The 23814-nt window shown below is 41.0% G+C and overlaps 1 protein-coding gene across 1 annotated transcript in view; it reads left to right on the plus strand.

The window, feature by feature from the left end:
- The window catches only part of GNAQ (G protein subunit alpha q), a 322009-nt gene that overhangs the window by 89694 nt on the left and 208501 nt on the right, over positions 1-23814 (plus strand). The window contains exon 2 of the mRNA XM_015093177.3: positions 16404-16588. Coding sequence (XP_014948663.2) covers positions 16404-16588 — 185 coding nt within the window. The remainder of the gene's footprint in view (positions 1-16403; positions 16589-23814) is intronic.

Here is a 23814-nt window from a genome sequence, read left to right on the forward strand (position 1 = left end):
GGCAGCCCACCAGGCTCCCCTGTCCCTGGGATTCTCCAGGCAAGAACACTAGAGTGGGTTGCCATTTCCTTCTCCAAACTGAAATACTGAAGTGATCCTAATTCATAAACATGCAATCTGAATACCCATGTATCTTGTGAGACAGCCCAGATCATTGCTTCTCTTAATTGGAGCAATGCTCTCTCCTTCCAGCACCTTAATTCCCCTACCTCAAAAGATAATTAGTTTTAGAAGCTCAAAGTGAAGAACCACATGAGTCAAAGGAAAAAAATCTTGACATATTAACCTTGAAAGAAGGCTACTGTAGTTTTTAGTCAAGTCATTTGAATTAATATTTGAAAACATAGTGAAAATAATAGGTCAGTTTTTTTCCCCTGCCTCATGAGAAATATAATGAATGATTTTTAATGCTGTGCTATATACAGAGAAGGAACATAATCTTCAAGTCCAAAAGCCGAAGGGAGCCCTTGAGGCCTTCCAGGCATGTTCCCCTCCTCTACAGCTGAGTGACCACATGAGGGTCACTGCTCACCATGTGGCCAGCCTGGGTGGACGCTCTTTCCACACACCTGCCTGTAGATCATCTCCTGAGAAATATGAAACGAGGCAGAAAATGGCATTTCAGATCCGTCCTGGGCCTTTTCCTCCACTGTAGTTTTCAATTGTTGCTTTCCTTGAGGGAAGGCCACGTGAGTCATTCTATCCTGAGCAGGAATTTACTGGTTTGATGAGGCCTTCACAGTGCTTTCCAGAGCGTGGTGTCTGATCATTTTCCAACTCGTGCATTTTTAAAGTATGCAGTTTATGACTGAGTGTAACCTGAAAGTCTGGGCCATTTACATTCACGTTTTTTATGGCCTGAAGTAATCAATGCTAAACATCTGTGGGTAGGTGTTTATTCTGACTGGTTCCTACTTCTTAAAATGTTGCTATGATGATGACTTTGTATTTTTATGGTATCTTCATGCATCCAAATAATATTCCTTGAATTCCCAGTCTTCTCTAAAGAGGTGTGCGTGTAGCAATATAAATAGAAGCCTATAAATTATGTGTGTGTGTGTGTAACTTAGACCTTAAAAAGTCTCATTTTTTCTTTTTTTTTTTGACATAAGGAGCTTTATCTCACAGGAAATGAAATTATAGCCTCAATATTGCAGTCTGGTCTGACTCATCCATTAGCGTAAAGACCTCAGTCATGGCTGTGTCCTTGCTTTTGTTGAAGTTCCAGAGAATGTAGGACAGAAGCCAAATTTTTTATTTCATGTGTATTGCCTACATCAGTGTGGCAAACCTTGTAAGTGTACAAAAGTGGTTATTGTTAGAGTGAGCAAGCATTTCAAACTGAACATACTTCTTTCTACCCAAATCTTTTCCTGTTCAGGCTTCTGTAACTAAGAATCTAGAGCGTTCATCCGTCTGGTTACGTAGGCCAAAAATCTAGACGGCGTTATCTCTGTTTTATCTGCTTCCTCACCACCCACTTTTCATCCAACTCCAGACTTAATCCTGAATTGTTCCACTTTTCTCCATCATGTCTGCTGCCATCCTAGTCTGAACTACCATTCTTTTGCTTGGATTACTGAAATACCCTACTTGCTTGTTCTTACACTCCATTCTTTACTTACTGTGTGTGTGTGTGTGTGTGCGCGCGTGCATGCACACGTACTCGCTCAGTGTCCAGCTCTTTGCGACTCCATGGCCTGTAGCCTACCAGGCTCCTCTGTCCATAGAACTTTCCAGGAAAGAACACTGGAGTGGGTTGCCTCCTCCAGGGGATCTTCCTGACCTAGGATCTAACCTGGATTTCCTGCATTTCCTGCATTGGCAGGCAGATTCTTTACTACTGGCACCACTTAGGAAGCCCTTACTTAGCATAAGTCAAACCATATCACTTCCCTGGTTAAAATTCTCCAACTAGTGCTGGCTAGTGCACTTAGAATAAAATTCAGGCATATGTCCTGAATACAGCACCCTGTGTGTCTTAGCCTCTGTATTTGTAGCTGACGCACCAGTATTCTCTCCCTCCTTCCCCAGTAACTACTACACCTCGGCCGCATTGACCATCTTGTACCTCAGGTGTACCGCCCAAGCTTGTTGTCACCTTGACCTCTGTGTCAGCTGGTTTACTGCCTGGAATGGTGTTTCAGTTTTTGCTGCTCTAATTTTTTTTATGTGTGTGTGTGGCTAGATCTTGAATATTCAGATATCAGCATTAAATGTACCTTCTTAGAAAGGCTGTCCCTGACTTCCAAATTAAAATCCCTCCCAAGTCACTCTGTACTTCATTTTTCTTTAATTCTTCAATGCATATCATCTGTCTCCATCAGATTTTTTTTTTTTTAATTCGTCTTCTGTGTGTCATCTGCCAGTCACACTTGGGTGTTCTCTTTGTTAAAACAAGGACTGTGTATCTTGGATCCTAATGTCTATAAGACTGCATGGCATGCAGCTGACACCCAATAAAGTTGTGAATAAAGGATTCAAACTGAAAGTCTCTGAGTAATGTGACTTCAGATATTGAGATACTGGGGATGATTGTCTCAGTTATTTTGGGGAGGAGAATTAGGATCAGGGCTGAGACCAGAATAAGGTGAATAAAGTACTTGCCTTGAATGCAAAATTTAAAGCAGCTTCTCAGATATCAGTCTGGCACAAGGCAGCACTGTGTTTTATTATAAATAAAGTATCCTTATTTAAATTTGTGTTATGTTGTTCATCATGGGTTTGGGAGGCATTAATTTCCAGTTTGAAAAATACTGCATTAAACTATTCTCTCGATTATTTAGTTTTTGTCTTTTACCCCAGCCCTGCCTGTATCAGACTGTTCTCTCATTTTCCCATTTGATTTTATACTGTAAATTATAGCTAGAATTCATTGAGTCCTTACTGTGTATCAGACACTGTGCTTTTACTTGGATTACTGAAAACTCACAGCAAAGCAGTAGGTAGTGGTATTTACAGATGAGGAAATGGGCTTTGAGAGGCCAAGTACCTTCCCCAAGGTCTCAGTGCTGTGAAGAGGAACCAGGATAAGCAGCTTATGCAGAATGTATCATATGGATAGAAACAGATTTCTGAATAGATTGGAATGTCTCTACCTGGAGATAGCGTCAGATCCCATAGATTAGAGGGAGAGGGAGAGGGTGGGATGATTTGGGAGAATGGCATTCTAACATGTATACTATCATGTAAGAATTGAATCGCCAGTCTATGTCTGACGCAGGATACAGCATGCTTGGGGCTGGTGCATGGGGATGACCCACAGAGATGTTATGGGGAGGGAGGTGCGAGGGGGGTTCATGTTTGGGAACACATGTAAGAATTAAAAATTTTAAAATTAAAAAAATAAAAAACTAAAAAAAAAATAATAAAAATAATTTAAAAAATAAAAAAAAAATTCAATCCTACAGAACTGTTCTTCACTTTAGATGTCAATCTCAAGACCAGGCTATTACCTATGCTTCTGATTGAAGGGCTAGAAATCAGATGTTTCCAGGACCAACTCCCACCCCACCCCCCACCCCTCGGGTTGGGTTAACTTGCTTGAGCAGCTCACAGAACTCAGGAAAACATTTTTCTTACTAGCTTGTAGGTTTGTTATAAAAGGGTCTAACTCAGGACCAGCCTCATGGAAGAAATGCATAGGGTAAAGTAAGTGGGAAAGGGCACAGAGCTTGCACATCCTCTCCAGAGTGTGTGTTCTCCCCAAATCTCCATGTGTTCACCAATCTGAAAGCTCTCTGAACCCTGTCCTTATGGGTTTTTATGGAGGTTTCAGCATAAAAATATGAGTGATTAAATCATTAGCCTTTGGTGTTTGTGTGTGGGTGCTCAGTTGCTCAGTCATTTCTGACTCTTTGTGACCCTGTGGACTGTAGCCTGCCAGGCTCCTCTGCCCATGGAATTTTCCAGGCAAAAATACTGGAGTGGGATATCATTTACTATTCCAAGGGATCTTCCTGACTCAGGGATCGAACTTGAGTATCTTGCGTCTCCTGCATTGACAGGCAGATTCTGTACCACTAGCACCACCTGGAAGCTTCCTGATGGATTCAAGGGATTATATCTGATAGACAGAGTGCCTGAAGAACTATGGATGGAGGTTCATGACACTGTACAGGAGTCACTGATCAAAACCATTCCCAAGAAAAAGAAATACGAAAGGCAAAATGGTTGTCTGAGGAGGCCTTACAAACATCTGAGAAGAGAAGTGAATGGCAAAGGAGAAAAGGAAAGATTTACCCATCTGAATGCAGAGTTCCAAAGAATACCAAGGAGAGATAAGAAAGGCTTCATCAGTAATCAATGCAAAGATATAGAGGAAAACAATAGAATGGGAAAGACTAGAGATCCTTCAAGAAATTTAGAGATACCAAAGGAACATTTCATGCAAAGATAGGCACAATAAAGGACAGAAATGGTATGACCCTAACAGAAGCAGAAGATATTAAGAAGAGGTGGCAAGAATACACAGAAGAACTATACAAAAAGATTTTCATGACCCAGATAACCACGATGGTGTGATCACTCACCTAGAGCCAGATATCCTGGAGGGCAAAGTCAAGTGGGCCTTCGGAAGCATCACTACGAATAAAGCTAGTGGAGGTGATAGAATTCCAGTTGAGCTATTTCAAATCCTGAAAGATAATGCTGTGAAAGTGCTGCACTCAATATGCCAGTAAATTTGGAAACCTCAGCAGTGGCCACAGGACCAGAAAAGGTCAGTTTTCATTCCAATCCCAAAGAAAGGCAATGCCAAAGAATGCTCAAACTACCGCACAATTGCGCTTGTCTCACATGCAAGCAAAGTAATGCTTGAAATTCTCCAAGCTAGACTTCAACAGTACGTGAACCGAGAACTCCCAGATGTTCAAGCTGGATTTAGAAAAAGCAGAAGAACCAGAAATCAAGTTGCCAACATACGTTGAATCATAGAAAAGGCAAGAAAGTTTCAGAAAAACATCTTCTGCCATTTTATTGACTATGCCAAAGCCTTTGACTTTCAATCACAACAAACTGTGGAAAATTCAAGACATGGGAATACTAGACCACCTTACCTGTCTTCTCCAAAACCTGTGTACAGGTCAAGAAGCAACAGTTAGAACCTGACATGGAATAACAGATTGGTTCCAAATAGGGAAAGGAGTACGTCAAGGCTGTATATTGTCACCCTTCTTATTTAAGTTCTGTGCAGAGTGCATCATGCGAAATGCTGGGCTGGATGAAGTACAATAGGAATCAAGATTGTTGGGAGAAATGTCAATAACCGCAGATATGCAGATACCACCACCCACCCTTATGGCAGAAAACGAAGAGGAACTCAAGAGCCTCTTGATGAAAGTGAAAGAGGAGAGTGAAAAGGCTGGCTTAAAACTCAACATTCAAAAAATGAAGATCATGGCATTTGGTCCCATCACTTCATGGGCAAATAGATGGGGAAACAATGGAAACAGTGAGAGAGTTTATTTTGGGGGGCTCCAAAATCCCTGCAGATGGTGACTGCAGCCATGAAATTAAAAGACACTTGGTCCTTGGAAGAAAAGCTTTGACCAACCTAGACAGCACAGTCAAAAGCAGAGACATTACTTTTGCGACAGAGGTCTGTTTAGTCAAAGCTATGGTTTTTCCAGTAGTCATATATGGAGGTGAGAGTTGGACCATAAAGAAAGCTGAGCACAGAAGAATTGATGCAATTGAATTGTCATGTCAGAGACTCTTGAGAGACCCTGGGACTGCAAGGAGATCAAACTAGCCAATCCTAAAGGAAGTCAGTCCTTAACATTAATTGGAAGGGCTGGTGCTGATGCTGAAGCTCCAGTACTTTCACTATTCTGATTTGAGGAACTAACTCATTGGAAAAGACCTTGATGTTGGGAAAGATTGAAGGCAGAAAAAGGGGGACAACAGAGGACAAGATGGTTGAATGGCATCACAGACTCAATGGACATGAGTTTGAGCAAGCTCTGGAAGTTGGTTAAAGAGAGGGAAGCCTGGAGTGCTACAGTCCATGGGGTTGCGAAGAGTCGGACACAACTGAGTGACTGAACTGAACTGAGCCCCACCTGGCCTTTGGTGACTGAACTCAAATTGCTGATCCCTTCTCCCTTCCCCACAGGTCGGTGGGGAGGTGGGGGGGGAGACTAAAAGTTCTGCTTCTCTGTTGGAGGCTGGTTCCTGGGACAAACAGAGCCATTCCTTAGGCTCTTTCCAGAAGTCACCTTATTAACATAACAAAAACACCCTTTTGCTCTCTTCCCTTAAGAAATTCCAAGGATTTTAGGAGCCCTGTGCCAAAAACTGGGATGGAGACCAAATATCTATTATAAAACCATATATCAAGGGTGTGGCTTTTTTAAAAAGTGAGGTAAAGAAAGGTCTGATGGATGTGTCAACTGATAATACATATAGACTGGCCAGAGCCTTTACATCTGTTTTCACCTAATTGCATTTCTTTGATGCCTTCCTTCAGGGATGTATATCACAAAATTATTTATAAAACTGAAAAATTAGAAGTACTCAGAACGTTTTATGACAGGAGAATTGTTCAGTTATCACACATTCTTATGATGGCCTTTTAGACAATCATGAACTGTTTCTGAAGAATAATTAGTATCTTGGAATAATTATCAAAATATGTTAAGTGAAAAATAACAGTATACAGGATTATTCCATTTTTAGTTTAGAAAATAAATAGAAAAAGTTGAAGTGAAAGTTGCTCAGTTGTGTCCGACTCTGTTACCCCATGAACTATACAGTCCATGGATTTCTCCAGGCCAGAATACTGAAGTGGGTAGCCTTTCCCTTCTCCGGGGGATCTTCTCAAACCCAGGTCTCCCACATTGCAGGTGGATTCTTGACGAGCTGAGCCACATGGGAAGCCCTTGCTCAGAAAAGGAGTCTGGAAAGAAATATACCGCAATATTTAGATTTTAGGAACTTTGAAAACTCTCTTGTTTTTCCGAATTCTCTATAAAAAATAACTGTAACTTTTTAAGTTAGAAAAATGTTTAATAAAAACAAAGTTTACAAGGACTTAAGATCAAGAGCCCTGGACAAACAGGCCTTGGTAGATTATAGTCCATCTTCTTCCTAATTAGTTTTCAACCAGCAAAATCCTTGAACAAGTCACTTTGCTTCCCTCCTTTGGAAAATAAGTGAGTTTGGAGCTTCTTAAACTTTTTCTCTGAAATATATCCAGAGGCAGATGGGAGTGAACAAGCTCTCCTAGAGGAGAGGGCTGGGGGTGCAGAGCAGGTTGGGCATGTTGGCTCAAAGAAACCTGAAAAACTTTTAGCCTGAGTATTTGTATAAACTTCCTGTTCTCCAAACTACACTACGTGCATACAAGCTAAGTCGTTTCAGTCGTGTCCGACCCTTTGCAACCCTCTGGACTGTAGCCTGCCAGGCTCCTTAGTCCATGGGGTTCTCCAGGCAAGAATAATGGAGTGGGTTACCATTTCCTTCTCCAGAGATCTTCCTGACCAAAAGGATCGAACGCTTGTTTCTTACATCTCTAACATCATACTGATTTAGTTTAAATTTTCTTAAATTAGTACGAAGTTTACATACCATAAGTTCATCATTTTAAACTGTCCATTTTAATGGTGTTTGGTATAGTCACAAGATGGTACAATCAACTGATGATAGGTTTTAATACATGGATATTTACCATGAACATGCTCTGGTAAAATGGGCATTCTAAGAAAATACTCGTGTATCTTTGAGTAACCTTGGAAGCACCTTTTTCAGGAGGATTTTCTATTTTAAGACGCCTGGAAGTGAAAGTGAAAGTTTCTCAGTTGTGTCCAACTCTGAGACCCTGTGGACTGTAGCTGCCAGGCTCCACTATCCATGGGATTCTCTGGGCATGAATACTAGAGTGAGTTGCCATTTTCTCCTCCAGGGCATCTTCCCAACTGAAGGACTAGGTAATCACCCTCTTCCAAAACATCTTCAATAAATTGCATTCTCAGTGCATTTTTGCCTTTCGTAAAAATAACGTGACTGAGTGAGTTTTTATTAACAGTTCTGGTTACTACTAACTTATTCATCTCTTCAGTTTCCATTTACAATGGGTGATTTTCAATTCAGTTAATTTCCATGCTACATTTAAAAAACTATCCAGTACCTTATCCAGTACCTTCTTCAGCCTTGCTGGGGATAAAGAGTTAAGTATTACCAACCCTTGCTCTCCAAGGACCGTCTTTAAGGAGAGGAAGTCATGGTGATTGTGTTATTAGAGTTGCTCAGTTTCATGAGCAGGCTTCCAGTGTAAGTGGAGGAAAATGAGTGCCAGGCAGAATATGTGTATTTTAAAGTACATAAGCCAGAATGTGGATGGCACATGGACTGCATTTTGACTCAGTGTTATTAAATCACTTTTATCTCAGTGCTATTAAGTCTTTGCAGGTGTGGGTTGATGATGTGCTTGTGGGTAGAAAATTCCTCCTTGAAATTTCTGGTTCTGCTTTATCCAAGTTTATGTGGAAGTAGCCCAAGTTCAGCTTTGGTGGTGCTGAGATTCCATATTTTAGACTCTTGGCCTAAACCAGTGGACCTTAAGTGCAGATACTTGGATTACAATTGAGCTCCATGAGACTTGGGTTTGTTCTTAGCAGCTCTTTATCTGGGTGCTGGCCAATCAAGAGGGCAGGGCAGGGGCACTTGGCCTGAGCTTTCACATTAATTAAAGGCTTTAGATGTAGACCTCTGATGGTTTGACAATATCTCCAAATACAGTCATGAAAGGCACTGGAAGGATAAAACGGATATATTCACTGTACAACTTTAAATACCACAGTCTTTAGAGCTCTGTTTTGGCATTTCTTCTTTTTCCTGAGAGCCTAAAAAAAGTGGCAGTGGTGTGGGTCTCACTGAGCCTATAAGAGGCCCTGAGAAGGTCTGTTTTCTGACTTGTAGAATAAAAGAAATGAACCCTTGCAGCTCCTGCACGTGCAGTGGTCAGTGGTTGTTTTCCAGGGGAAACGGGGCACAGTGTGTTCTTTAGACAGTGACAGTTGTAACAGACATTTTTAGGACACTGAGCAATTCTTGTGTATATGTGGATTGTGCTTCATAGCCCTTTTGATAAAATGTAGCCCAGGAAGCCAACTTCCATGGGAAAGAAGGAACCATTGAGTCCTTGATTGCTTTCAACTACAAGTGACAATTCATGAAACCATTAAGAAGGTAATATGTTATTGGATTTAGAACTGTCAGGGTATGGGATAAGAAAAACTGTCTTCTAAACAATAAGGCTCTATTGTAAAGCACAGGGAGCTATGTTCAGTATCCTGTGATAAACCATAATGGAAAAGAATATGAAAAAGAATGTGTATATACATACACACATACATAACTGAATCACTTTGCTGTGCAGTAGACATTAACACATTATAGTCAGCTATACTTTAACATAGCTAAAGTATACTCTTGCCTGGAAAATCCCATGGACAGAGGAGCCTGCTAGACTGCAGTCCATGGGGTCGCTTAGAGTCGGACACGACTGAGCGGCTTCACTTTCACTTTTCACTTTCATGCATTGGAGAAGGAAATGGCAACCCACTCCAGTGTTCTTCCTTGGAGAATCCCAGGGACAGGGGAGCCTGGTGGGCTGCCGTCCTTGGGGTCGCACAGAGTCGGACAGGACTGAAGTGACTTAGCAGCAGCAGCATACTTTAGTAAAGGCTTTCCCGGTAGTTCAGTGGTAAGGAATATGCCTGCCAATGCAAGAGATAGGGATTTGATCCCTGGGTCTAGAAGATCACCTGCGGACAAAGAAGGGCACTGGCAACCCACTCCACTATTCTTGCCTGGGAAATCCCATGGACAGAGGAGCCTGGCAGGCTATAGTCCATGGGGTCCCAAAAGATTCAAATACGACCTAGCGACCAAACAGTAAGGCATATTAATACTTCAGTAAAATAAATTTTAAAAGATTATGCTGAGCAAGAACCCCAAAGAAAGAAAAACTGGCCTGCTTTTAGAATTGGATGGAACTGATTGCAGACTGCATCTTGAGAATGGGCAGAGTAGTCAGTGTAAAAGTATAGAGGCTTAGTATGAGTAGGATATATAGAGTAAATATGGATTTGTGGCAGAAGCTGCATATAGGAATACTCTTGTGTTGAAAAGATCTTGGCAAAGCCTAAAGTATCACATTGTGTGTGTGAGAGAGAGTCTGTACATTGAACATGCTGTATTCTAATACCTTACAAAGTAATGCAGTCCACAGTAGGATATTAAATTTATATGTTTGTCCTGATGGAAAGACATGTGAAATGAAATGGGATTGCTCTCTGTGCCTTATCCTGATCCAGTGGGTAGGGAAGAAAAACAGTATCCCTCAAAACCAATTGTACTTGCTAGATGAAGTGGCCAGCATGATTCTTTATTTTGAAACACACCGTGCAGCTTGTGGGATCTTCATTCCCTGACCAGGGGTTGAAACGTGTCCCCTGCATTGGAAGTGCAGAGTCTTAACCACTGGACTGCCAGGGAAGCCCATAGCATGATTCTTAAATAGTTTTATTTCTGGGTATTTTGATGGGCTGAGATAAGAAAAGGCATAGTACTTGACAAAAGGTGCAAATAACTTGTGGTGAAAAATTTCAGCCACATTTATAGAGATTAATGAAGATGAAAAGCAAAATTTTTCTAGACTCACATCCTTCCTTGTATATCTTGATATACTTGTTATTATATAATATGATTGGAGATATACTCAAATTAGCAAAGGTGGAGCTCTCACCCCCAGATTTAATGTAAGGGCTCCTTGCTAGATTTTATTTCATCAGTGGCTTTGGAAACAGTAGGTTTGTATTTCTTGAGGTAGGTCAAAAGTTGCTTATGCTCAGTGCTGTGAAAAGAGTTTAGCCGGCACCGGATTCACAGACCAGCCTACTAGTAGAAGTGTGCTTCGTTCATTCAGAGATAAAGAATTGTGAAGGCTCTCCTTATGCTTTCCATGTGGCCTTAGGAAACAAAGTCATTTTTATAATCTGGAACAGCTGGGTGTTTTGGTTTGTTTGTTTGTTTGTTTTTAAACAGATTCTAGAAATTCTAATCCAGAGTAGATATTTTAAATGTCCGTTTCAAACCCCAAGAATATTGTGTAAGTTTATGAAAATAGGAGAAAAACATTAAATTTGGTTTACACATTTGTGAAGAATAGTTCATTCATCTCCCATGATAGAACTCTTCCTGGAACAAAGAAGCTGAGTTTTTTGCTTGGTTGATGTTTTATTCCATAGTACAGAATAATACTTTATTTGACTGCTTTTATCATTGTACCTGTAGCATTTGCGTTAACACAGATTTCCTCTTAAGTGAAGCGTTGTATTCGCTTTTAATTTGCAGCAGTTATACAATACCATCAAAGCGTGCTGCTGCTGCTGCTAAGTTGCTTCAGTCATGTCCGACTCTGTGCAACCCCATAGATGGCAGCCCATCAGGATCCCCCCATGCCTGGGATTCTCCAGGCAAGAACACTGAAGTGGGTTGCCATTTCCTTCTCCAATGCATGAAAATGAAAAGTGAAAGTGAAGTCACTCATTCGTATCCGACTCTTAGCAACCCCATGGACTGCAGCCTACCAGGCTCCTCCATCCATGGGATTTTCCAGGCAAGAGTACCGGAGTGGGTTGCCATTGCCTTCTCCGATCAAAGCGTGAGTGTTAAATTTGTATGTGAAATTTACCTGGGAGGGATGGCCAGTCTTGGAAGATGACACCAAGATTCAAAATACTATTAATTGAAGTAATATTTGGAAATTCAGAATTCGGTTAGATGGATGAAAGTTGAATGTAGTCAAGACCAAGTGGAGACATTTTTGGACTACAGGCAGTAGAAGTTAATTATCTTGGATTTGCACAGCCGTGATTGTGAAAGTATCGCCAAACCCAGGCTGGGCAGGTGCAGGCTGGGCTTGAGCCCTTGTGCTGGCATTTACCAGCCTTGTCATCTTTGCTCGGATGCTTCACCTCTCCAAGGCCTTTTCTTTTCCATGGAATGAGGAAAAAGTCATCTATCCCAGAGTTTTGAGAGGATAGTGTTGGTGTATTTCACAGTGGCAGAATATAAAGGGTTGAACGTGGATTTATTCTTTATATTTTTTTTAATTGGAATATAATTGCTTTACAATATTGTATTAGTTTTTGCTGTACAACGAGGTGAATGGGCTGTTAAATATATGTATGCATATATACCTCCTCTTTCTTGAACCTCCCTGACCGCTCCTCTCTAGGTCATCACAGAGCACCAAGCTGAACTCCCCGTGCTGTGCCGCAGCTCCCCACCAGCCAGCTGTTTACACGTGATATTGTCTATATGTCAGCGCTACTCTCCCAGTTCATTTCACCCTCCCCCTCCCCCTCTGTGTCCACATGCCTTGAACACACATTTCTTTAGTTTCCTTTACAAGAGACAGGATATTCAGGGGGTGGAGCCCACCATTTGCCTTGTCAGGTTAGAGATTAATCTTGAAGTATGTGTTGCTGAGGGGCAGGTGGGCTCAAGTGTACATGGGGGACAAGTACTAGATTTATTAACACTTTGAAGATGAGTTGGGAGCCCTGGATTCTAGTTTGGGCTCTATCATCATGATTGGCTGCCAGAAGAGTGTTAAAAGAGCGAATTAGTGACTAGAAAAAAGGAAGTACTTTGTAAACAAGAGTGCACCTTATAAATAAGACTTATAGAGAAAGGGCAGAAGAAGAAAAGGCACCCCCCCCCTTCCCTTGCCTTCTTATTCGTTCATTTATCAAGCTGCCCCTGCTCTCCATTGGGTATTTACATCTGTCAGGGTCTCAGCAGGAAACAAATGGTCCACTCCAGCTAGGTGACTGAGCAGAGTTTTGTTCAGGGACTGTTTACAAGGTATTAATCCAGTGTAGGCAACCAATAAGAGCTAATGAGTGCAGTAACCAGGGGCCAGCAAGGCAAGGGAGCAGGTACAGGAACCCAGACAGGGCCACCTGGCAGGAGCTGTACACTCTTGAAGGGGACACAGCGTATCTGTGGGGCCCTTGCAGGAAGCAAACTGGGGAAATAGATGCCCCTTTCTCATCCTCTTGCTCTGTGTTCTCTTCCTGGTGTCTCGTATGGATTAAACCCAAGAAGACTGAAGCCAAGAGAGCTGTTGATGTGAAATCCTTCCTAGTCAGCATCCTGGGGCACAAAGCAAGATGATATAATGGAGAGAGAGGATCCCAGGGTGTGTCCGGGGCAACAGGAAAATATCTTAACTTTGGAGTTAGGTTTTGGATTCTTTTCTCCCTTCCTCTTTCCCCATTCCATTCATTCATGGGTCCTGTGTTCCACCTGTATTTGGAGTCTTCATTAGTGTGATGCCCCGGAGCTTAGTGTAGATCCCAAGAGTGGCCAGGTGTTGACTGCTCTTGCCCAACATGACTTAATTGAAACAAGACAGCATGGTTTAGATGTCTTCTCTTTACTTTCTTGATTTTATGTGGATGTGGGGGGAGTATGTAAAAGCCTTCAGCTAGGAGAAGCGGCCTCTTGCTTGACTCTCTTTCCTTTTCTTTTCATGTCATTCAGTTCAGTTCAGTTCAGTCACTTAGTCGTGTCTGACTCTTCGTGACCCCATGAATTGCAGCACGCCAGGCCTCCCTGTCCATCACCAACTCCTGGAGTTCACTCAAACTCGTGTCCATCGAGTTGGTGATGCCGTCCAACCATCTCATCCTCTGTCGTCCCTTTCTCCTGCCCCCAACCTTCCCAGCATCCGAGTCTTTTCCAATGAGTCGACTCTTCACATGAGGTGGCCAAAGTATTGGAGTTTCAGCTTCAGCATCAGTCCTTCCAAAGAACACCCAGGGCTGATCTCCTTTAGAATTGACTTGTTGGATCTCCTTGCAGTCCAAGGGACTCTCAAGAGTCTTCTCCAGCACCAGAGTTCAAAAGCATCAATTCTTCGGGGCTCAGCTTTCTTCATAGTCCAACTCTCACATCCATACATGACCACTGGAAAAATCATAGCCTTGATTAGATGGACCTTTGTTGGCAAAGTAATGTCTCTGCTTTTCAACATGCTATCTAGGTTGGTCATAACTTTCCTTCCAAGGAGTAAGCGTCTTTTAATTTCATGGCTGCAGTCACCATCTGCAGTGATTTTGGAGCCCAGAAAAATAAAGTCTGACACTGTTTCCACTGTTTCCCCATCTATTTTCCATGAAGTGATGGGACCAGATGCCATGATCTTCGTTTTCTGAATGTTGAGCTTTAAGCCAACTTTTTCACTCTCCTCTTTCACTTTCATCAAGAGGCTTTTTAGTTCCTCTTCACTTTCTGCCATAAGGGTGGTGTCATCTGCATATCTGAGGTTATTGATATTTCTCCTGGCAATCTTAATTCCAGCTTGTGCTTCTTCCAGCGCAGCATTTCTCGTGATGTACTCTGCATAGACGTTAAAGAAGCAGGGTGACAATAGACAGCCTTGACGTACTCTTTTTCCAATTTGGAACCAGTCTGTTGTTCCATGTCCAGTTCTAACTGTTGCTTCCTGACTTGCATATAGATTTCTCAAGAGGCAGGTCAGGTAACCTCACATATTAAGGTTTCTTTCTGGTTTTGGTGTGGAAAAAACTGGCAGAGGTTCTGATTTGATGATTATGTCTCTAGTTGGGCCCTCAGAGCAAGGATAAGGATAATAAGCAGAGAAGCAATTTGGATCTTTTTCTTCCATACTTTGAATTGCTCAGAAAAGTAAAGATACTGGTTTCTTCCTATAAATTGTTGATTGCTAATGAGAAACAATTTCCTAGCTTTATTGCCATTAGGGATACTTCTCTTTAAATATTGCACCCCCACCCTCCCCAACCCAGTATTCATGGATGGAATTATATGTTCATTTTTAACTCCTTGCATTAATCTTGTTAAAATGTGTTGATTGCATTCATATTGCAGTGTTAACTTTATGCTTCAAGGAATTCTGAATCACTTTATTAAAATCATATGAAAATGATAAAGGAAATGTTAACTTTATATTTCAAGAAATTCCAGATCACTTTATTAAAGGTCATATGAAAAGGATAAAGAATTGGCGACCACAGGACTGTGGGGCTAGAAATCATCTTTGTAATTATATGAGGCTTCTGTGTTTACCAAGACATCTGTAGTCATTTAAGAGTGCTTCTATGAAAACTGTAATACTTATTTGAATTTTTCATGATTGTTTATAAAGATAGTAATGAAATCCAACCACCAGAAAAACCAAAGTTAGGACAGATGTCGTATTCCTAGTTTTCAGTTCTCCTTTTCCACCTTTTTTTTTTTTTTTTTAATGTCTTGTTGATAGGAAATGGCATCAAGGGTGCTGCAATCATCCTGAGTATTATTATTATTATTATATTCTGCCATGCTTACTATCCTAAAAACTTTGATTTTTTTTCCCCCACATCGTGGGGAAGACATTTATTATTTTGAAAATTTCAAGGAGATTTGACAGTGAGAGAGAGATACTCAGAAATAAAGTTGCACGTCCTCCAAAACAACTTACATTTTAAAAAATGAAGTTTTTAGATTTATAGTTTCAGATTCACCATAGAAGAAATATGTTGTCATTCAGTGAAATGATCTCATCTTTCGGGCATTTGTAGCTTTGTTATGGATTCTCTGTATGCTCATGGTCACCAAAAAGGAATACTGAAGAAGGGGAAAATGAGAACACAGAAGAAAGAAAATCAGTAATAGTGAATTTCTGTGTCATAGTTAAGAGTAGGCAGAAAGAAGGAAAGTTCCTGTGTCTTTTCCTGAATTGAGTGATTCCTTGACACAACTCAGCCAACCGAACCCCCTGGAAATAAATACAGTTGCTACTTGCTATCCCGAAGTATCTGGATTCTTACCTGGATACCATGCTCTCCATATACCCCATTTTAAAGTATGAGAAAGTGTCTAGAAATTTTCTGGCATGTTGTCTTACTGATGTCTGAACAGATTTGTATAAGTGCATTGTCATCTTCAGATCCAGATCCTGGCTAAACATCCCGGTCTGCTGGAAGCGTTTCAGACATACTGTAGGGAAGAGAGCTTTATCAAGTGTTTATTCTGTTCAAACCATGCTGCTTTCATTGTGTTTCTTATAAGATACATGGTTACAAGTCACTATCAAAATTCCATGCTGAGTGGCTTCCAAAAAGGTGACAGTTGTTTGTTTATTTTCTTAAAGTCTGCCTCTGAGCTGGAGTCTCACTCCTCTCATCTTGCTGAGTGCTCACCCTCGGTGGCACTTCCCCCGCTGGTGATGCTGCTCTCCTCTGATGCTCCTCTCAGCAGGCCCTCAGGATGCCACATCCAAGGCCTGCTCCTATGAATAGTGTAGTTGTCTGGAAGACTGTGAGAAGGTCTCATGGTCTGATGAGCTGCTGTCGTTTCTCTTGCAGGGACAGGAGAGAGTGGCAAGAGTACCTTTATCAAGCAGATGAGAATCATCCATGGATCGGGCTACTCTGATGAAGACAAAAGGGGCTTCACCAAGCTGGTGTATCAGAACATCTTCACGGCCATGCAGGCTATGATCAGAGCCATGGACACGCTCAAGATCCCCTACAAGTACGAGCACAATAAGGTAGGCGTGGCTCCTCCTGAGAACGGCTGGCGAAGCCATTCCCAGGGCGAATGGTCTCTTCACATGTCTGGGATGCACATTGTCTGTTTTAAATGGGCATTTTCCACCTCATCCTAAAATGGGGTTTTTAATAGCTCAGCACAGTTGTTTATAAATGGTTTTTTCTTCCTTAAGTCTTTATAAAGTCACAGCTATAAAAGATTGGAGTTGTATTCTTAGTGATATCAGTGAAGGACATGTCTGGATATTTGACAGTAGGTGTATGGATGTTTAAAATGTGGGGGCGCATGTTACGTTAAGAAGAGAGTTTTATCAGTTCAAGACAAACTGACCCGAGTGAGGGGATTCACATGAGAAGTGGTGGCCTTGCCTCAGCCTCCCACTCTTTGTGCTTCCTGAACAAAGAACAAAAACAGCTTCAGACCATTCTGTCCAGTTTAATTTTGGATTTCGTGACTTCCTTTCAGTAGTACCACAGGCTTAATTTTATTTCAAAATAAGCCCATCTGTCGCTTCCAGTAACCTTTCAAACACGTTTCCCTGCAGTTGTGTTAAAATAATGGAAACTTCTAAAATCACTTGAGAAAGGGTTAGGGGAAAAAAATCTAAAATTTTAGCTTTTTAAAAACCAAGCAAACTTTCCCAATATTCAGCATTATTTCTTAACTGAAATAGAAAGCCAGATTTTTTTATTCAGGTGAAAACAAATGCTGTCATTGCTTACTCTCCAAATATTATAACTACGTGATCCCTAACAAGTGTGGTGCATCTGAGGGTGTCCTCGGGTTTGAGTTTATACTGGGAGTTTATGAGGGAAGCAGAATTGTAGAAATGTCTTCCCTTCCTGTTAATCAATCAGAATGTCTAAGGGTGGATGCAGTCTTCATTCCTTACAACATGTAGGTGCTGATCTTGTAAGTTGGTAAAACCTTAACCTTTTGTTGACAAAACACTGCATTTGTACCTGCAGTTATTTGAGGACCTTCAATCGAAGCATTCATTTTCATTCTCTTAGTACTCTTGATATTCTCCTCTTGAGGATATTTCCATATACCAGGATCAATGGGTACTAACAAGAAGTCTGCATGCCCAGTATGACTCATAAGCTGAGATGTAACTCACAAACATGAATCATAGGTAAAATAAAGCAGTTCTCTGTACCTCCACTTCTTTTACTATTTAGAAGCTTCTAAATATACAGATCATTTTCAAATCAGGCATTTCTTTTTTGGAGGTGGTTCCTTAAAATGAACTGGCTGTTTCTTATCTAATTGATATCTTCACACTTCATTTTCCGATGGCAGCGAGAGTCTCTCCACAAATAACAGCGAGATCTTCCACAAATAGTCCTCCCAGCTTCTCCTCTCAAGAATGGAAAGATCTGAGTAGGTTCATGGAAATATGGTACCTGAATCACAGGAAGCTGTCTGGATATGGAAGCAGTCTGAGTTCAAAAGGATCAGGAATTTTCCCCTTTAGAAATCTCAGTGTAGTGAGTTTCTGAAATAGGTGGTATGCTTGTTTTGTTGCGGTTATGAGTATTCTGTTGAAGAAAATTTTTTTTTTTAATGCCAATGACTACAGTTGGTTGATAATATGATGATCTGATGAATTCTGGTTATCACATGTGTGGTGTAATTGATGTGTGTATATGTTTTATCAATACATATATATACACATACATAATGCCAGTCCCTGGTGGCTCAGAGGTTAAAGCGTCTGCCTCCAATGCGGGAGACCCGGGTTCGATCCCTAGGTCGGGAAGATCCCCTGGTGAAGGAAATGGTAACCCACTCCAGTATTCTTGCCTGGAGAATCCCATGGACAGAGAAGCCTGGTAGGCTGCAGTCCATGGGGTCTCAAAGAGTCGGACATGACTGAGCAACTTCACTTTCTTTAGTTCTTTCTACACATCAAAGTACAATACCAACTCCTTAATTCTACCTCTAAACCATTTTTCTTGGTGCTCCACAAGACTCCTTCAGAATCTTGCCTTGATGTTAGATTTTCACATGAAGACATTGTACAGTCATATAGATGTAGAAGATGACGTGAAATTGATGCCTTAATCATAGGACACATAGAAGAATGCTCAGTGTGTGTTATTGGAGCTCTTTGTATCACTTCTAGTTAAGTAGGCTTTACTGTGTTGGATACCATTCAGTTAAAAATCAACATCATAAAACATTTCTGTAATAACACAAGGTTTTCTCAGAGATCATAATTAGCCTATGAAATCTTCCCATGTCTCTTGGTTACTTAACATACTACCTAATACAGTGATATTAGAGTGTGCTGACCCCTGAATTCCTTAAAATGTTTAATTCCTTTCAGTTCATAACAAAAATCACTCTCACATTTGCTCCATTTCTCTACAACACACATGAGTTTTAAAGTATCACCCCTTCCTCCATTAACTTCCTGAGCTCTGACCCTCCTTGCCTTTGTTAAAGCTTGTTAAGGAAATAATGTTGTCTGTCTCCTTGCTTTTCCACCCAGCTGCCGCTTTCTCCCGGAGTTCTCCTCGGCTCCCTATGTAGCACTAAGTGATCCCACCCCCTTTAACAGAACCTACAGTGGAGTATTGATAATTGCCTAGCTTGTGTTAGTTATGATGATTTGGGTATTAATCTTATTTTCCTGACTAGCTTCTAGGCTCTTTGAAAGTAAATCTTGGCATTCTTGGCAACTTCTATCTTGGCATTCTTCATTGACCCTGGCATAGTATCTTGTACACAGTAGTGTTCATAAAAATACTTGCTTTATGAGTAAGTAAATCATTTGTAAGGGTAAACAACTGAAAGCCTCCTCTTCTGCCCTGAATCCCGGCCCCCCGCCCTACCCCATTGCTGAAGTGATTATTCAGGTCAGTAGATAGCTGTTGATGCATAAGGGAATAAATGCAGTGGGCTGCCAGGGAAGCAGAGAAGGTCAACCAGGGCTAGGCAGAAGCAGTCCAGAAAGACACAAGGGCAGAGCTGAGGGAGAGGCAGTTTGGAGAGGAGGAATGGCTGGAGTAAGTGTTCAGAGAAAGGGATGTGTATGCAATGTGCAAACTGGCCGGTTTAACTTGAACAGAATTCCTATAGAAGATAACTGGAGAAATAAGAGCAAAATAAACAAAAGGCTTAAAATGCGCTTCTGAAAGCTTTTGAATCCAGGCTGAGAAGTTTGAAAGGCAACTATGCTAACCACTATACCACCTTGGCCAGGCTAAGAAGTTTGAATTTTATTTTCTTCTATTTATGATACCTACCTAATAATAATAATAATTTGTGTTTTGGTTAGAATTTTCTACAAAAGTTTCTGGTTACAGTGTGCTCTAATATTTTGTAAATATTTTAAAGGTTAGTGTGCATTTTACTCGCAATTACTTGGAGGCCACGCCTTGTGATTTGTATTATTTTGTGACCCTAAAGGTATAAAATACATAACTGATTGATTTATTAAAAAGCTTCTTTGTATCTACTGCCACATTGGCCATGGTCTATGGCAGCAGCATAAATAAAAATAAACATTTTCCAATATTGTCCAGCCTAATTTTGTTCTTGCTTCTGAGTTCATATATTTTATAAAGCAAAATGTAGCTTACAAATGATGTGGCCCATTCTTAACTGAGAAATTATTCACTGTTTTTTGCCTTTTTTTTTTTTTTTTACTGTGAAATTGGTCTAGTCTATGGTACTGTTGTGCCAGAATATTAGAATTTGTTTTGCTCCTGTGTGTTACTTCACTGAATTGAGAGTCTTATTGGTTAGCTAGGGGCTGGCACAGTGGTCAGAGGGAGTCCAGGCCACAGCCTCTGCCCAGGTGATGGCGTGACATTGCACGTCTCTTCACAGCCCTTGCTCAGTGCTCCAGGGATCTTCAGTTCCAGGGGAGCTTGTAATAAATTGAAAACTTTTACCAAAAATAGATTAATTCTTCCCTGGTTGTGTTTCCACTATCCTGTTCTTGGACGTTTTTTGCCAAACAAGTAATATTTATAGGTGAGCTGGTTGGACTCAGCCCAAGTAAGAGAGCATGTTTGAGGACTCCTGAATACTTTGAACTTGAGTTTATTTATTTCTAAATATTAGTGTGCCTTTTCCTTAAACACAAGTGTTAATAGTTAACACTGAAAGGGACTAACTATTTATTGCTTAGTCAAATCAAAAGATCCATTTAAGACCCCACTAGATGCAAGGCATTCAACAGTGAAATAGATCACTCTGTCATTTCTTACTTTCCTAAAGAAAGGATGTTTTCATCCCTGTTATTTTATGCTTTCCTATTTTATACAGGCGTGCTCTTCTGATTATTCTTTAGTTGAGCCTTGAAATCAGCTCAATAAAATTTCTTTGTTAACATGGCTAAGATGTGTCTTGAGTTACAGGTCAAGGAGGTAGATCGCAAGGCTTTGCACTCTTGATTTGTATGTGCTTACTGTGTGTCCCTGGCAGTGGGCATTCTTGCTGCTTTGCCTGTTGCTGTTGTTTCACAGGCGTGTGCGTTATTTTCTTAGTTGACTGCAGATTACCTTACAATGAGGAAGCGTCTTCTTGTCTCCCACACAGCATGCCAGGAATGTTATAGGAGCTTTTGTACCCTGAACAAATTACTCTGGCTAGTGGGTCCCAGTATCCCTTTACTGTTGGCTTATGATTTCTGTGAAATCCAGGTGTTCTTACAGCAGTTTTAAAGTATTGGCAGGCCTTTGCTCACGTTGCCAGTCCCAGGAAGAGAGAAGAATCTGATGAGTCTTCATGCAGTGAACTCAAGGTAGTTAGGAGTGGAACTCAGCCATGTGCTGATGTTGGGTAGACATGGTCCTCTTCTGTTCTAGTTTCTGCTGTTAGACTCAAAAGTCCTGATGACCAGGGCTCTCTTGGCACCAAGGCTACAGCTGCCTTTGACCAGCCAGCCAGAAGGTTTCCAGGGTGGAGAGGTTGAGGGGACATGTTACTGTAGTACCTCTTGTCCTCCCAGAACCTTTCTAAGAAAGGGCATGTCATAGGGAAAGTACCTGCTTAAACACATTTACAGCTTTCTGAATTTTCTCTAATCCCTGAAAAATCTAAGCTTCCAGAAGCTATTTTTTAAAAGAAAAATGTAGCCAAGATTCTGGAAGATTTGCCAACTTATTTCTGCCTGCCTTTGATCAGTTGAACAAGAAATTACTGTACTACATTTTTCAACATGGGGGAATTTTCTAAGAGACTGATTTCAATTTGATATTTGTCATCTCTATGATAAGAACATGATAAAGGCAGACTTTAATCAGTATATTTTGGTATCTATCCCTCTGAAGAGTTGTCAGTGTTCTCTGCTTGCAAGCAACAGAAGCCAACACCAGCATTTAATTAATTTAAGTAGAAAAAGAACTGATGGGCCTATGAGGTCACTCAGAGAATTGAAAAGAAGCAAAAGGACCAACTCCTGGAAACCGGGACAGGTCTGCGGAACTCATCGGGAGAAGCATGAACTCTGACCATTTTCAGTCTTTGTCACCCCAGTCAGGATTCAAATTCCTGGGAAAACTTGCTGGATTCATCCAGCCTGGCTTCTGTGCTAGCTGTCTGGAGTAGGCTGGGCAATTTGATTGACAGTCCCTGAGGGAAATCTGGGTACAGTTAGTAGAAGAGGAATGATGCTGGCACAAATCACAATTAACCACTGCAAAATCATGCCACCAATTTAAAAAATAAAATGACACATGGATTCTCCATCAGTGCAGGCCCTCCAGTTGCGCTCTGCATGCCTGTTGTAGGACGTGGGGGAAGTTGAGGAGTTAGCGACATAGCAGCAGTTATGAAGCGAAAGTGAGTAACTGAGCTTGGGCCCATGCACTGAATAACTGAATAAGCTTGGGATTGTCACATTTCCTGCCGACACATGAATTTCTTTACTCTCTAAGCCTGAATGTCCTCATCTGTTTGATGGTACAGGTGACAAAAGGATTATTTGAAGGGCTAAATAGATCATCTATGTGAGTTTGTCAGTTATTATAAGATGAATTTGTTATCATGGAGAGAATAAATGCTACTCATCTTCCATCTTGATTAAGAATAAAACAAACTGAAAATAATTTAAACAGTATAACCAGATTTAGGAGGTATCTAAGGAAAACTTTCCTCAGAGTGACAGTCATTGAAATGGGATACCAAGGGAGGTACAAAAATCTCCTTATCTGGATGTGTTCAAAAATAGAATGTATTTTTAACATGTGAAATACTTTAAGGCAATTTTGCTGAAATAAGACCAGGGATGGACTAGACAACCTCTCAAATGCTTTCCAACACAATTTTTTTTTTTCCATGCCGATTCGCTGTTTCCAGAACTTTAGCAAAGAGATGAACTGTTATTAAAGTTACTTTATTATAATTTAAAGCTCCTACCTTTTTTGGACAAGTCCATTCCAGAGTACTATGAAAATTTAAGGGAACAAAAAAAGACAATTAAAAACAGATTTGTTTTGACAGTGGTCTGTAGTGAAACGGAGATTTTTCTTTCTTTGAATCTCAGTGCTGTGCTGCTGCTAAGTCGCTTCAGTCGTGTCTGACTCTGTGCGACCCAATAGACAGCAACCCACCAGGCTCCCCTGTCCCTGAGATTCTCCAGGCAAGGATACTGGAGTGGGTTGCCATTTCCTTCTCCAATGCATGCATGCATGCATGCTAAATCACTTCAGTTGTGTCCAACTCTGTGTGACCCTAATGGACAGCAGCCCACCAGGCTCCTCTGTCCACAGGATTCTCTAGATAAGAATACTGGAGTGGGTTGCCATGTCCTTCTCCACTCAGTCCCATAAGTGATTATAATATTTATATCTATGTAAGTTTATTTTAAACAGTGTTCAAAGTTCACAGTGTTCAAAAATCAGATGCAGGTTTTGTGGGTATTAGTAGTGATAGTTACTTTAATTGAGTCGTTGGCTACTGGCCACCAAAGACAGCCTGTAATTTTTCACAGGGCAACTTTCAGCTCCAGCATCTACAAATTTTTGAGAGTTTTCTTTCTAATAAAGAGTGTAAAGGAATCTAGAGACTTTTCATGGCCAACTTGATCTGTCAAGCACATTTTTTTTCTGAGGCTCGTTTACCACTTTTTCATTTCTCTCTAAGGACTCATGTTGGGGAGTTGATCAACATGGATTCTCTACTACCTTTATCTGCTTTCAAAATCCGTTTGTATACCTTCACTTTTAATATCTTGCAAATATGTCCTAGCCGAATTTTTTCCTCACT

Source organism: Ovis aries, chromosome 2, assembly GCF_016772045.2.
Source record: "Ovis aries strain OAR_USU_Benz2616 breed Rambouillet chromosome 2, ARS-UI_Ramb_v3.0, whole genome shotgun sequence".
Taxonomy (NCBI): domain Eukaryota; kingdom Metazoa; phylum Chordata; class Mammalia; order Artiodactyla; family Bovidae; genus Ovis; species Ovis aries.